The sequence below is a fragment of the Solanum stenotomum genome, chromosome 1 (genome assembly GCF_019186545.1).
Source record: "Solanum stenotomum isolate F172 chromosome 1, ASM1918654v1, whole genome shotgun sequence".
Lineage (NCBI taxonomy): Eukaryota > Viridiplantae > Streptophyta > Magnoliopsida > Solanales > Solanaceae > Solanum > Solanum stenotomum.
This window is the reverse complement of record NC_064282.1, coordinates 24,627,149-24,643,541: the sequence shown is the minus strand read 5'-3', so window position 1 is coordinate 24,643,541 and position 16,393 is coordinate 24,627,149. Positions and strand designations below refer to the sequence as shown.

General features: G+C 32.1%; 1 protein-coding gene across 1 annotated transcript; it reads right to left on the bottom strand.

Annotated features, from left to right (window-relative positions):
• Window positions 1-972: 972 nt before the first annotated feature.
• LOC125853668 (WRKY transcription factor 23) lies at window positions 973-3,751 on the bottom strand. Its single transcript, XM_049533390.1, has 3 exons — window positions 3,297-3,751; window positions 2,961-3,107; window positions 973-1,634 (listed from the first exon to the last, which is right to left on the bottom strand). Exons 1-3 carry the CDS (start codon window positions 3,716-3,718, stop codon window positions 1,259-1,261), a joined length of 945 nt encoding a protein of 314 aa, XP_049389347.1. The 5' UTR covers window positions 3,719-3,751; the 3' UTR covers window positions 973-1,258.
• Window positions 3,752-16,393: the final 12,642 nt, after the last annotated feature.

The window sequence follows — 16,393 nt, the reverse complement described above, 5'->3', positions numbered from 1 at the left end:
TTAAGGTTAAATTAAGTTTAACTATCGTATTTTTACATGTGAAAAATTAGTGATGTCAAGCCAGCTCGGTGTTTGTCGGAGCTTGGTCATTCTCATTATATTATAATTCTCTTTTAATGTGTGAAAATTTGACTTAATTATAATTAATTAAGGAGCAGTATTTTCATTTCACTTATGCAATTGACCTTATTTTCTTCTCTATTCCGTTTTTTTTTTTGGTATCGATCGATTAAAGTAGTTCAATATATTTTTAATATAGTGGTATTGTCCATTTTAGATCAAGTTCACGCAATTTTCAGATCAAACACTGGAGACTACAAATGTTGGGCTTTTAATGGACATCTCTATGGAGCATGTTAGGCACTTTAGGTCATGAGGTGTCTGTCTCTTCTACTTTAGCCCAATCTTAATCGTAATTCAACTCTAAATCCAATGAATTCTTTTAGTATATTCTTTTTGTGAATGAAAAATTCGTGTAGAAATGAGCTTGGGCCTACTGGATTTGGCTGCTGATATTACAACTTCCAAAGTGCAAGAGGAAACTATAAAATTTCTATATATGTTTTAATTTATCTTTCTTTGTCATGTAACAAAAAGCAAAGAGTTTTAGCTTATATACATAGATAGATATAAGAAAAAGAAATTTATACTATTAGATTACCATAAGATATATCTACATTTACTCTTCATAAAAAGTGACACTTTCATACTTAAAAGTACATAAGATAAGATAAATGGTATGTTATAAAGATTAATACAACAAAACTCTTTACATTATGTAGATAAGTTTAACTATTTATTATTTTCAATGCATCGCAAGACGTCCCATTTATGTCCCAAAGGTGGTTTCTCCCTCTCAACATACCCACTAAACAAACGCAATGCTATAAATTATTTAATGAACGTCAATATTCCTTAAGCTCGTGATCATTAAGCACAACATTAATTCCCGAGGTAAAGATGCATGTAACGTGCTTAAAAAATATAGAAATATATCATTCCTTTTGATAGAATAAAAAGTAACAAGGAATTAAAAAGTAGTACTAAACAAAGTGAAACGGAAGGACTACTATCGAAGTAGAATTGTAGAAAAGTATACACATGCATAGAGGATCCGAAAATGTCAATGTTAGACCCATGAGATTTCCGATATGAATATATTAGAAATGCGATAAGAGTACCACTAGCTAATTATAACAAAGTAATATAATGCATGCACTTAAATATCGACTATATATATCCTCTATATACATCATCATCATCTGTTGTACTCGTGTTTTAGCACCGCTGAAGGCATAAGATCCTGGAGATCAATCCCCTGATCTCCCAGCATTTCGGTATTACTGCAAAAACGCCTTCCTTGAGCAACAAAAGCAGCATGATCAAGCTGATTATTCATGGCTAAGTTGTTGAAGGACTGATTGATGTTGAACTGCATTGGCAGAGTGAAGGCTCCAGGTGAAGGGAGTAGTGGATTTATTGGATAGCAGTTAGGACGGGACATCATCATATTCATGGGACTTGGATGAGTATGTTTTCCTTCGTAGGTAGTCACCACAATGCTTGGGTCACTGAAACATCGCTCTACTCTCTTCTTTACATTACATGTTGCATTTGTGCAGCGATAATAGTTCCTACAAAATAGCACTAGTGTCAGAGCGGGGCTTAACAATATGGATAGTCCTAAAACTAAATTATAATAAGAGGCCTTAAACTTATGTAAAGATGAAATTCATGTATGTATTTTTATCATACAACTTTTTTGTTCTAGCTTTTGGAAGTACCAACTTAAATGACTGGCAAATATATACAATATGCCTATTGGAATATCTCCAAATGAAGTATCTTTTGGTTCCCCAATATAGTCGAGCATTTCTTTTTCTTTTTAAAACCTATAGCAGGCAAGGAGCAGCTTACAAGTTACCCACAATTGGAAATATTTATTACAATGAAACAATATTTAATTTGGTCAGAGCTATCGAAGGTTGAATTACAAACGATAAAAAAATATTCACATTAGAGAAGTGGCTAAACACAAATGAAAACCAAAAAAAAACGAAAACTCTGTTTAATTGTTTTTTTTTTAAATAGCAATAGCCTCAATAACTACAAATTAAAGAAAGAATCAAGCATCATGTGAAGTGTTATGTACAAATTCTACATCTAGGCTAGAAGCTCAAGCTAGTCTCACTTGCAAGTAACATGTTCGAATTTTAAAATATTCAAATAGGAAAATGGAAAAGCAGAAAAAGGGGAAAAGACGTATGAACAAAATAAAACTTCACATTTTCAAATTAGGTACAACTCCACTAAAGATCATAAATATATGACATGATAATTAATAACTACAATATGTTTTAAGGATAAACTATTGATGTTAATATAAAAGGCTTTCTTTTTCTTTTTTCTTTTCCTTTTTTCAACTTGTTTGTTAAAGTACTTATTTTTACAGGGGCCGGCCATGCAAAAATGCTACAAACTAATTACTCCCTCCGTCCCATTTTATTTGGCAACATTTCCTTTTTGGTCAGTCCTAAAAAGAATGTCACATTTCCTTATAAGAAAGTATTTAAAGGTACAATTCCTTTTTTATCCTTGTTAGTCCCACTTAATCTTAAAATAATACTCCAATACATTTATGAGGAGAGAGAAATTGAGTCTACTTTTTAAAAGGGCAATTTGGTAAACATTTCAAAGTCTTCATTTATTTCTTAAACTTCGTGCCCGGTCAAATGTTGTCACATAAAATGGGACGGAGGGAGTATATACTATTGGATAGCCTTTGGAAAACAATGTTCGATCTCTTCTGCGTTATTCAGTATAATTGCGAATTTCTTTGCAAGGTAATGATAAAGTTGCATACATATCATCTTCTTTATTAGTTCATTTATATAAAAACACACTGAATATATTGTTGTTGCTATCAGAGCTTTATTGTTAGAATTATAGAGCAAGAGTACCTGGGGAAAGGACTGTTTTTAACAGCTTTTTGTCCGTATTTTCTCCATCTATAACCATCTTCAAGAAAATCAACCTCACTCTTTGTCATAAACGCAAATCTCGGCTCTTTCTGCTTCTTCTGACTAACTGTTTTCTTCGCTTTCAACCTGTCACAAACCCCCAAAAAAGGGTAAACAACAGTAATTAGTAAATTGACTGATAAAATTGGGGGAAATTGAAGCTCACAGATAAAGTGAAAAAGTTCAGATAATCAATCAATTAAGCTACTATTTTTTCTCTGCGCGCACACAAAAAAAAATAAAATTGTGAAGTGGAAAAAAGTAATGTGAACATACTGTTGTTTAGTCTTTGTGTTTTGTTGCTCATGATTTTCTACTTCTCCATCTGCATCTCCATGTCCTTCAGAGGAAATGGAGGAGCAATTAGGGGTAGATGGTGTATTCAATACGTTACCTGTAGCTACAGTAGTACTACTAATTATTTGGTTCCCAGGCGCTACAGATGATGGCTTTACTTCTTCTTCTTCAGATACACAAACTGCAGGACAGTAGTTTTCTTCTTTTGGTAACTCAAAAACTGAAGCTGATGAATAAAAGTCTTGATGAAAACCCAATAACTCCATGAAACCCAAAGACGATGTGTTTATGTTGTAATCTGAGATTAATGAATGGTTAGTAACTCCAAAATTGTTATTGTCAATGAAATACATTGGGTGATGATCTTCCATTTTAATGTCTTTGTAGCTTTCCATTTTCATTAATGGATAAGAAAATAATAAAGGAAGAGAGAAGAGAGAAGAGAGAAGAGAGATGTATATGTTGTTAGACAAAGTTATATATAATAGTGAGAACACAACACACCAACTCAGCGGTGCTGTGTGAGATATGGATTGGGTGGGGGATTGTGTGAAAGTGGACACTAACATTGACCCGATTCCACCGGTCATAAGTCGCCGACTTCATGTAAGCTTACTTTTTTTTTTTTTTTGATATATTAGATAACAAAAACATATACTAAAAACAAAATATTATTATATGGCTTGATCAATTGGTCTATATATGGAAACTAATATAAAAAAAGAATATTAAAACTGTAGAGAGAAAAATATCTTCATAAATTAAATTCTTAAGCGTCTACATTGTGCATTCTATTATGTTTATGTATGCTTACTATAATACAAATTTATATAAAATTAAATCACTTATGATTCCGTGGGAATTTTATTAAGGAGTTTAAAACACTTACTAAAATAACTTCAACCTTGTACATATTCGTTAAAGCGAATGAATCACCTTAACCTGTTAATTTTCAAAAAATATCTACTATAAATTATAGGGAAAAGTGACAAATATACCTTCGAACTATCGTAAATGGTATGCAGATACCCTTCGTCATACTTTTGGGATATTGGTGTCCTAGTCGTCCAAAAACTAGAGCATATAATAACGGATATACACGTGTCATAATTTTATCCATCGACCCGACATTTATTATACATCAGATCGACGGATAAGATTGTGTCACGTGTCCCTATTTAGTCTTCTGTTAGAGTAAAGGAAATATATGCTCTAGTTATTAGACGGCAGGGACACCAATGTCCCAAAAGTATGACGGTGGATATTTGCATACTATTTACGATAGTCTGGGATTTATTTGTCCTTTTTTCCTAAATTATATGTTGTATATATTGTTTTTTCACTATATGTGAAAAGAGTTAAAAACCACAATTAAAACATGGCACGAGGGAATTGTTTTTTAACAATATACTTTAATAATTATACTTTAAAATAATTATCACAAATTTAACTATGTTAATTTTTATTTTAGGAAAAATCTAATAAAATGGTACGAAATGGGTGTTTAATGCATGGTGGTCCAAACTACAAGGACCGGCGCAGGAACAGTAGTCGACGCATTCAGACAGTAGTTTTGACCGGTAAACCGGTTACTGTGTGAACGTGATCTCGTTGATTGCGGCTTGATTTCAGATCCCAATAATTTTTTTCTCCATCTAATTTTATACGCTTTTTTCGACCCAAATTCTTTATTTTATTTAATTCATCCCATATATTTTTTTAGTACTACTCCTTTCGTACATGTAAATTAGAAAATCATTGATAAGCAGATAATTTACTTAGTTATCACTTCATTTGAAAAAGAGTAAGGATGACAATGGAATGGGACGGGTGAGGAGTGTGGCAGATTTTATCTTATGTGGGACGGGGCGGCTATGGCTTTATGCGGGTGCGGTTTGGGTTGAAACTTCTTTTAAGAAATGTAAGGTGGGTGCAGGGCGGGTGTGGGTTGTGAAAATTGTAACTCCCTCTCAATATATTCTCGTCACTTTCTTCTACTTTCTTTTGCTTCAAATTTTTGGTGGAGTTCATTTTACAAAACTTAACATTGTTTTATATAATTATATTTTCATTGATATCAATTATTTATTTAGTTTTCAATGAAATGTTCTACAAGATTTCAACAACTCAATTTCACTTAATTAGTTTCTAGTATTGAGAAAAATATTTATAAGTTAGTCCAGGCTTCTCTCTTTAGTTACTTTGTCATTGCTTTTTTTCAAATATTTTGACACTTAAGCTTACACTATAATATTCTGGAACACTTTAGCTACACTATAATGAAGCCTTATAATTTTCCTAAAATTGTATTATTTTGTGTTTGACAAAAAGTTAATTTAGAAACCAAACAAAACACAAGCTTGACCCACAGATTCACTAACCCCTTCTATGAAACAAGAGAAAAAAAAATTATATCCCCAACTACTTGATTGAGACAATGATCTCTCTATATGTATATGCTGGTAGGAAATAGTATAACAGTTACAAGTTTATTTATTTAGTAGAAAAATCAAAAAAAGTTTTATGAATTTTATTTGTTGTGTGAAACTCAATTAAGAAAAAAAAAACTATGCGGGTGAAGCAGAGCGGATCTATGTGGGATGGGGCGGATTGAAAATATAATTTTTTGCTATGTGGGACGGAGCGAGGCGGATTAGTATGTTTGCGGATCTATGCAGGTTTGCTACGCAACCGCCCCGTCCTACTCCATTGCCATCCCTAAAAAAGAGCAATGACAAGAGTGACTATAAGTGACCAGAGAATATAATGGACTCTTTTATGATCGATCATAGACAAAATTGAAACTTTAATTTACTCAGTAGGATTTTATATATCTCATTTGTCCTTACATCATCAACGGTGGAATGACTTAAGTTTGAATATGCCTATTTTGGATTGAGAAGAAAAAAATAAAGTAGACGTTTTAAATGATCTAGGTCGACCACAACGGTTCCAAAAATATGAATAGTTACGTTGGATCTTGTGTAGTAGAATATATTAGTATTAGTAACACTTTTATAAAAGAATAAAGTGTAAAGAGAGGATGAGAGAAGAAATAAATAAAATACATTTGTCTTATTATTGGATACTTCTTTTTTTCTTGTATTCTTACTGAACTTATATTCTTTTTATTTTCTCTCCGACATTAGAGCCTTTACTAAATTTAAATTGCGTACGGCATAGCTCATTTAAGGATGGTGCTTTCAACAAGATTCTCTTCATATTTAAGTCTCAAATTCAAAACATTAGGAAGTAATCTCACTACTACAATATTACAATCCATGTTCGTCTTACTGAATTATTTATTTGTGTATTGAATGTCATTTCACACTAGCTACCTAGCCATTACCAACTAAGAAATTGTCTTGTTTATAAACATTGGATACTTTAATTTGAATATATATATATATATTAATTGCTTGTATTTATTAATGTCATTTCACTCCATGTCAATTGATGAAATTGTCTTGTTCATAAGCTGTCTTTTCTTCTATATTTTTTTTAAAAAAATCTTTCAAAGATGAGTGGAACCTGTAAATTTTGGTTAAATTTATTCCTTGTTTGAACATAACCAAAACCATTATCAGTACTGTATTACAACTCATGTTTAGTGTTTGTTTTTTATTTTGTATGTTTTAGTGTGCGTGGGAAAATGAAGCAATCAAAAAGAAAAGGTTAGAGCACGTGTGGTTGGTTGGTTGCTTTACTAGAATGATACATTGTATGGTTTTCCACTTTTTAAGAAGCAGAATCTTTGATCGATCGATCGATCGAGGTCCTCTTCTTTTTGTTGGATTACACCTTTTGCTTTTGTCGATCGGTGGAAACCCTACAACAACAGTAAAAAGTTTTAGCTCCTCATCATTTTAAAAATTCGTAAACATCAAAAATTTATGAAACTTTATGATATAAGTTCAGTTTCAATTAGAGTTAGTGAAGAATATATTATTCTAAATCTTGTGATATTTATAAAGAGATAAAGATGTGATTGTACTTTCTTGACAATCAAATACTACAAAAGGATCCAAAAAATCTTGTTTATATTACATGAAGATCAAATAAATATAATCTCAAGTAGATTCAAATTATTCTATGATGGAGAATATATATGCTATTAACAACCCTCAAATCATGATTTTTTTAAAAGAAATGAATCGAAGGAGCAACGGATTATATACACTATATTAATAAAATATTTTTGTTTCTTCATATTTTGACTGTGATTGGTTTCAAACACATCCCTACACCAATTATATGTCACGATTGTCAAACAATACTTTCTTCGTCTCATTTTAACGGTCATTTTTAGTGTTTTTCACACTTATTAAAAAGATTATAAAGTATTTTATTAAATTATTCCTATTTATTGAATATATTCTTAGAATCGTACAATTTTAATTTTGAACGGATGAAGTACATTATTTGAAAGGTTACCATTAAAGAATGTGGTGCAGTAAATGAGACTGCTCCTTACTTAACAAGAATTCTTAAATTTTTATAGATATAAAAATCATTGATAAAAATATTTCACTTTCAATGGAGTTCTATACAATTCAAATTAAACTAACATTAATCAAACGTTAATATCGATATAAAAATAGGTAGGCTATTACAAGACGTTGTTGGGAGTAGGTGAAATCTCTTTAATTCCACAATACTATTCACTTGTACGTTTTGACTCGATTTTTATCATCAAATTCAAGCAAATTATAATGGAGCCCACTCGTTTTGGATTTTTTGGCAACATCTGTACCCAATTGTTGAATTTATATTAGTAGTAATTTTTCCTTTTAATATGCTTAAAAAGAGTGATGTTTTTTTTTATATAAATAATATTTTAAATTATGTGTTTTATGAAGTTCAAGAATGAAACGGAGACTTCTAAAATTTATAATTTAGAACAAGTCACGAAAATAATAGAATTTAAATTATGTCCTTAAATATTTTCTTAATAAATGTATATTACTTCACAACTGAATTAATATAAAATAAAAGAAATAAATTTTTAATTTATCCTCCATTTTATTATATATTTCTGACAATAAAATCTTATAAATTTGCCTAAAATTTGTCTACCGTCAAATTAATTCACAACTCATAATTGACGAATACAGATCAAATGGGACCATAAATTTTATTTTATTAGATGTAACGCATTTTAAGATTTTTCTCAATTTAATCCTCATATATAATATAGTATAGTAAGTACTCCTATTAAAATTGGGTGAAACGAATTAGGGCACGATACAGGGATCCTCGTCATCTATGACAGCCCACAAATCAATGTGGGCCCACTGGGCCCTACATGTTTAGGACCTTACACGTGTAGCCAAAATTTATGCAAGAATTCAAAAATATTCCACGTGGCCTGATTTCACGCGTTTTTATAAATATCAACTGGCCGGGGTGGGGGTTGCTTGTAATGCACGTTACCATCTATTTCCTCGAAGGCGAAAGTATTTTTCCGTCTCATTTTATGTGACATTATTTTACTTGATATTATGTTTAAGTAAATAAAAAAGATTTTTAATTATATATAAAACAATTCTTAAATATTTATATAGTTATAAATTATTTCATTAATAATAAAAAATAATTTAAATTGAAATTATTCTTAATATAATAAGATGATATTCTTTTCAGTACAAACTAATGTTACATAAAATGAGATAGAATTTACTCTACATTTTTGTTAATATTAGTTGTGAAAAATAAATAAAGTAGACAGAAACGTGGAGTGGGAGTGCTATTATAGTAGCCAATTTTTTATAGAGTAATGTTTGACCAAAGTTGCTTCAACTATACGTTTGGGAGCCAAAATGGATAATAGTACAAATAATTGGCCGTTAATCTCCTAAAAATATTCAAATCTATGCACGTTATATTTGACGTTCGTAAATAACGACCAGCTAGTAAACAATATTTTTACACTATCAATAATTATAGTGTAACTTCTTCATTTTTAACTAGCAATTTTAGATTAAAATCCAAGTCATTTTTAATATTATTGATAAGAAGGACTTTAACCGTTCAAAAAAAAAAGTGATTGGTCATTATTAAGAAAGAGTGTAACCTTTTAAAAAAATTTAATACAAAATCTAAATTAATCGAGCTTTACAAATAGCAAATATCGTAGGTCAGAAGGAAAATAAATGCAAATTTTTATTTTTTATTTTTTAAAACAGAAGGGACAACCTTATCGTGTTTCATTCGAGCATATAAGGACGATGATATATAGTATAGCTGCATCCCATATTCACTTTATTTATTCATTATGCAAATGCCCAGTAAAGTACTCTATTTTTTAAGATGCTAAATATTAATAAAATATATTTTTATTTCTCGTTTAAGTTGTATGTTTTAGTTTTTGCTCTGATTCATCAGTTTGTATTATAAAATAATCTAAATTTGAAATTTCCAGATTATTTATAATCATATATATAAATATATGATATTAAGTCATGACATTTCTTTTTAAAAAAATTGCTAAGAATTAATAGTTAATTTAATATTAACTTTTATTTTAATCTGCTTCTCTGGCTTCTTAATTCTTAATTTCTCGAAAAAATTAGAGGATACCAAATGCATCTCTTTCAATTTGTTTCCTAGTTCTATTTTTTTTTCTTTGACATTTAGTTTAAACCTGCATAAATCTGTTCGTTTATCGATTTTTTTATTTTTTTAAAAAAATGACAAATCCCCCACCCATACTGCACCGCACCACATAGCCTTAAAGCTGCACCGCCTAGCATAGCTTAAAATCCACACCGTTCCGCATTCACTCTGCCCCATTTGCTACAATTCTACGTGTGTGACATGAGGGAACAAAGGCCTAAAATCAAGGCGATTAACAAGGTTGGAATTGTTGTAGCGTTAATAATACATACAATTCTGCCCGTGAACCTTATCATATAATCGTCTTCTTAATTTATTGGGAGTTTATATTATTTTAGTACCCTATTAAAGTATTGAAACTTCTATCAGCAAGGGAAGACCTTCTAGAAAAAGATCACATACTGTACTAGTTGACCAATATTGCTTCGTTTTAAAATTTTAATAATTACCCGACAAAAAATATCCTACAATATAGAGTGTATCACTCCATTCTTATCCTCATATTAATTATATATCTCTAATTGAATAAAATAATACCCAAAATAAATTTTTAAAAATTCAAGTTTTACCCAAGGAATTTTTCTAAGAAGAATACGTCAAAGATTTAAAATCATGACTATTTCCTACCTTTTCTGAGTCATTCATGTATTCCTTTACAAAATATTGCAAAAATCATTTAAATTCACTGCTTCATCTCATTTCATATCTATATTCTTTAATTTTGGGTATACACAAGTAGATACTTAAATTTGTATAAAGTTGAATAAATAAATACACAAATCCTATATGGCAATTTGTGTCCTACGTGATGTTATACGTATATTATATTATATATGACCAAAATAAAATATTACCCATACATTAAACACTATGAATCAAATAGTCGGGCATCACTATTATGTGTGGACAATTGGAGTAGAGGAAACTAGAGAGTAAGACCATCTCCAATCCACCTCTATTTTACTCTCCATACTCTATATTTGGAGACTAAAATAGAGAATGAGCACTCCAACCTACCTCCAAATCACCCTCTATTCTTCAAATTTAGAGAGTTGAATAGTAGTTCTCCAAATTTGGAGAACTNGATTTGGCGCACTCTGAAAGACTTCGGGACTTTGGGTACTGTAGGTGTTTTAGGATCGAGGAGGTTATACGTGCTATTAGTAGGATGAGCAGGGGAAAAGCGACCGGACTCGATGAGATTCCGGTGGATTTTTGGAAGAGCGCAGACAAGGCAGGTATAGAGTGGTTAACTGGGTTGTTTAATGTTATTTTTAAGACAACAAAGATGCCTGGTGAATGGATGTGGAGTACAATGGTGCCGTTGTATAAAAACAAGGGTGATATCCAGAACTGTAACAACTACAGGGGTATCAAATTGCTAAGCCATACTATGAAGATTTGGGAGAGAGTGATAGAGATGAGGGTGAGAAGAGGGGTGTCCATTTCTGAGAATCAGTTTGGATTCATCCCGGGACGACCGACTACCGAAGCCATTCATCTTATGCGAAGACTGGTAGAAAAATATAGAGAAAGGAAGAGAGACCTACATATGGTGTTCATTGACCTTGAAAATGCCTATGACAAAGTACCAAAGAATGTCCTCTGGAGGTGCTTGGAGGCTAAAGGTGTCCCGATGATTTATATTAGGGCGATAAAGGACATATACGGTGGAGCCAAGACTCGGGTTAGAACAGTTGGAGGTCACTCGGAACATTTCCCAGTTGAGATGGGGCTGCACCAAGGATCAGTCCTTAGCCCTCTTCTATTTGCTTTGGTGATGGATGGGTTGACGCAGTCTATTCAGGAGAAGGTCCCATGGTGTATGTTATTTGCGGATGACATAGTATTGATTGATGAGACACGGGACAGAGTTAATGCAAGGTTGGAGGTGTGGAGACAAACGCTGGAGTCCAAAGGGTTCAGGTTGAGTAGGACCAAAATAGAATATTTGGGGTGCAAATTCAGTGATGCGTTGGATGAGGCAGATGTGGAAGTGAGACTTGCCACACAGATCATTCCTAAGAAAGAAAGTTTTAAGTATCTTGGGTCTGTAATCCAAGGAAATGACGACTTCGATGATGATGTCACACATCGCATTGGGGTTGCTTGGATGAAATGGAGGCTTGCCTCTGGAGTCTTGTGTGATAAGAAAATTCCACCTAGACTTAAATGTAAGTTCCACAGAGTGGTAGTTAGACTGACCTTGTTGTATGGAGCGGAGTGTTGGCCAGTCAAAAACTCACATGTTCAAAAAATGCATGTTGCGGAGATGAGAATGTTGAGATGGATGTGTGGACACACTAGGAGCGATAAGATTAGGAATGAGGTTATCCGGGAGAAGGTGGGAGTGGCCTTTGTGGTGGACAAGCTGAGGGAAGCGAGACTGAGATGGTTTGGACATGTGAAGAGACGGTGCGCAGACGCCCCAGTGAGGAGGTGTGAGGGGCTGGTTGTAGAAGGTACGCGGAGGGGTAGAGGTAGGCCTAAGAAGTATTGGGGAGAGGTGATTAGACAGGACTTGGCTCAGCTTCACATTACCGAAGACATGACTTTAGATAGGAAGGAGTGTAGGTCGCGTATTAAGGTCGAAGGCTAGTAGGGTTAGCGTTTGTAGTAGTCCTAGCCTTGCACTTGCAGTTCTTGTCTGTGATACCTATAACCTTATGTTGTTTACTGCGTTTCACTTCTCACATTATTTTATTGATGTTATTGTCTCCTTTGTTGATGATATACTATCTTTCTTATTGGATGTTATGTTTTATACACTGTTTTCCTCTCCTTTTACTTGGATTTGATGTACTTGAGCTGAGGGTCTTTTGGAAACAGCCTCTCTACCTCCACGAGGTAGTGGCAATGTCTGCGTACACTATATCCTCCCCAGATCCCACCTAGTGGGATTTCACTGGGTATGTTGTTGTTGTTGTGATGTCATACGTATATTATATTATATATGACCAAAATAAAATATTACCCGTACATTAAACACTATGAATCAAATAGTCGGGCATCACTATTATGTGTGGACAATTGGAGTTGAGGAAACTAGAGAGTAATGTCATAGAGCCCATAACTACTTTTAATACGGAAAATTAGACAAAATGTGTTGGTCAACATTTTAATATTAATATTTTTGTATATTAATTTGCTTGAAATGTTTGGAGTCATAGTGTGGCATTTGCTGTGAAATTGTCCGTTGGTGGATAATTCTTTTGTCTTAACTAGGGGTGTTCATGGTTTGGATAAAAATCGATCCAAACCGAAAACCAAACCAAACTGATTTAATGAACCGATTTAATTTGGGATTTGGTTTGGTTTGGTTTTAGATTGTTAAGAACTGATAGTATTTGGTTTGGTTATGGTTTTGTTCGAAAAAAATAGAAGAAATAACCAAACCAAACCAAACCAACAAGTTATGTACATAAATTTTATTATTATACATACATAATATATTATATTCATAAACAATTTTAAAGATTTTATATATGTTTCATCAAAAATTATTTATAATTTACTTATGAAAGAAAAAATATCCAAGGTGAGAACATTTTTCTTATTGGTTTCATGTATATGAGTATCTATGGAAATTCTTTGTGGGACTGAAAATGTCATTGTCTCTTCCTTCTATGCCAAAATAGTGAATTTTGAAGTTTTATTCAGTAAATTCAATGATCGAAAGTTATGTAATGCCAGTCATTCTAACTATTTTTTTGTTTGAATGGATTGTTGTCACTTTTTTCACGTTTTGAATGAATTATTTCTTTTATTTTTATGTATGGTTAATAACCGAATAACCAAACCAAACCCGAAAACAACCAAATCGATAAATATATATTATATTTGGTTTGGTTTGGTTTTGATAATTTTAAAACCGATTAAGTTGGTTTGGTTTTGGTTTTGACCAATAACCGATCCAAACCAAACCGTGAACACCCCTAGTCTTAACCGTTGGACATTTATTTGGAGCATTACACCATTAGGAGTTAGTGCAATATGGCACTTCAGTTTTGCAACAGATGCAAAGTGCCATTGATGGCATTAGTGCATACTTGATTGTCACGCATAATTCCTCTATTATACCTTGTAGTCTATTAACTCTTAAGGCCATTATCTTCACTATTTACTATCCCATTATCTTCCTATTCATTGCTAGGAAGACTCTCTTAACTATAAATAGTGGTGGTCTTCATTTGGTTTATGACACACAACACACAAGAAAATATAGAGTGCATTAAAGTTAGTCAAAAAGAGAGTTCTTATTAGTTGAAGGGAGGTATTCTTTTTTGTGGAGCTTTGGACTCAACTCTTGTCCAGAGTTGTTGCGTTATACTTTGTGAAGGCTGTTGTATCCTGGAGGGGACAAGTCAAAGAGGACTACTGCTAGACCTGTAAAAAACATTTGCTGCAATGGGCTTGAATCTCCTAAAAGAGAGCGAGATATCTGCGCCTCAGCTGAAGAGTTTTTTGTTTCTTCATTTTATTTTTCAATTGTAATCTTGCAATTTTATTATTTTGTAATTTTTCACTAACAAAATGTCTATTAATTAGATCAAAATTTATCATCCAAAATAATCCAACTAATATTTTCTTCCATCATGTTTGCAACACTTCCTTCTTCTTCTTCTTCCTTTGTTTTCCTTCTTCTTATTTCTCTATTCTTCCTTCCTCATTCTTTTTCCATGTTCCATGTTAAAGCTTCTTCAAAGTTTGGATTTAAATTTTAAGATGTCGGAAACCTAAATCGTTTCGACTGAAATATTTTCATCGAGAGGTTCTCATGTCTAAATTTTTGAACAATTTAGAGGACGTATGAGTTGGCCAGGATTGAAAGACTTCATGTTCAATGATTGTTTCTTCGAAATTTGATTATAAAATTCGACCTGTCTTAAATGTAAATTGTTTTGAGTGAAGTATATCAAAAAGACTTGCAATATTGAGAGGGCTCGTATCCAAAAATTTGGAATGTTTAGAGGAGATCATTGATTGAAAGACTCCATGTTCAGCAGTTAAAGTTTCTTTAAAATTCAATTTTAAAATTAGATGTGCTGCAAACGTGAATCATTTCGAGTGAAGTAGAACAAAAAAAACTCAAAACATTCAGAGGAGATGCTCGATTTTAAGATTCAATGTGCCGCTAATGTGAATCATTTTGAGTGAATAATATAGCAAAAGACGTGAAACACTAAGAGAAGCTCATATTTATAATTTGAAGGCAATTTAGAGGAGATTTAAGTTGATTGGGATTGAAAAGACAAAACCACCCTTCAATATATAAATATTTGTATGAGCATCATCGTATATGAGTGTATATACATCTCTAATACATAACTATATCACATTTATACATGATATATATTATTTGTATAATATTGATAAATACGATGATTTATGGTAACTTTATTTTTGTTTCCCGTACAATTACATAAGAATCTCCTTTTTACACGCCAGTTTTAAATCAATAAATTCAATCGTTAAACATTTGGTAAATTTCAAATCATCTACTATCAAATATTAAATTTCATCATGTGATGAGTAAAGAAAACACCAAGTTCAATTGTTGAAATATAAGGATAATTAGATAATGATTCTAGCATAAACCTTGTAAATTTGATGTAACAATTATGAGAATTGTACGTGTAAAATTCATTATCAGTTAATCATTTTATGTGCTTGAATGAAGTCCGTGTGCAAACTCAATTGAAACCTTTGGTTTACTTACACCTTTTAACTACCTTGACTTGGACTTAGGGCAACCTTTACATTATATCAAGAGTCATTTATGGTTAATGCGTAACACATTCATTGCACAATTTGGGTATAACCATAATCACTTTAATGAGTTTCAACCTAACCCAAAAATATAATGTGTTATATTATCTCCACTTTAGAAATATTCATCATTAAAAATGGATTATTGCCTAAAATGGACAAACTCAACTAACAACACAACAATCAATAATATGATCCTCACAAAGATTCCACAAACAAAGTCACAAAAATCCCAACACAAGATAAGGACTTCTATACCTTCAGCCAACATTTGCAAAAATTTAATAATTAAGAGGTTTAACACATACCTAAAATAGAAAATAAATCCTCATCCACTTTTTAAGTTACTTTATTGGTGTTACGAAAACGTCACAAGACTTTTACAAAGCTTATATTCTTAGTTCTTAACATTCTAGCTTGATGGTCTAAGATTCGCACAAGTCCTCTTCATAAGACAACCCGTCGTTTATTTAGTTCTTCGTGAGACGTGATGTGAGAAAGGTTAGGTTCGTACAACCTTAACACAAACACATGTAAGACACAATGCACCATGGACATTTCCAATGGTAGTTTCAACTCATAAACCACCATATCAAATCTCTTCACAATTTCACAGTGACAAATGAATCGAGGACCTAGCTTAGCTCTCCCTACCAAAATGCACCACACTTTTCATAGGTGAAATTTTCAAA

Bases quoted from the DNA above. Each gene is read 5' to 3' on its own strand.
- LOC125853668 (XM_049533390.1), bottom strand. From the start codon at position 3,718: ATGAAAATGGAAAGCTACAAAGACATTAAAATGGAAGATCATCACCCA. The intron at 3,108-3,296 runs GTATGTTCACAT...GGTTTGTGACAG, and splicing joins AACACAAAGACTAAACAACA to GTTGAAAGCGAAGAAAACAG. The intron at 1,635-2,960 runs GTACTCTTGCTC...GCTATTTTGTAG, and splicing joins AAAAACAGTCCTTTCCCCAG to GAACTATTATCGCTGCACAA.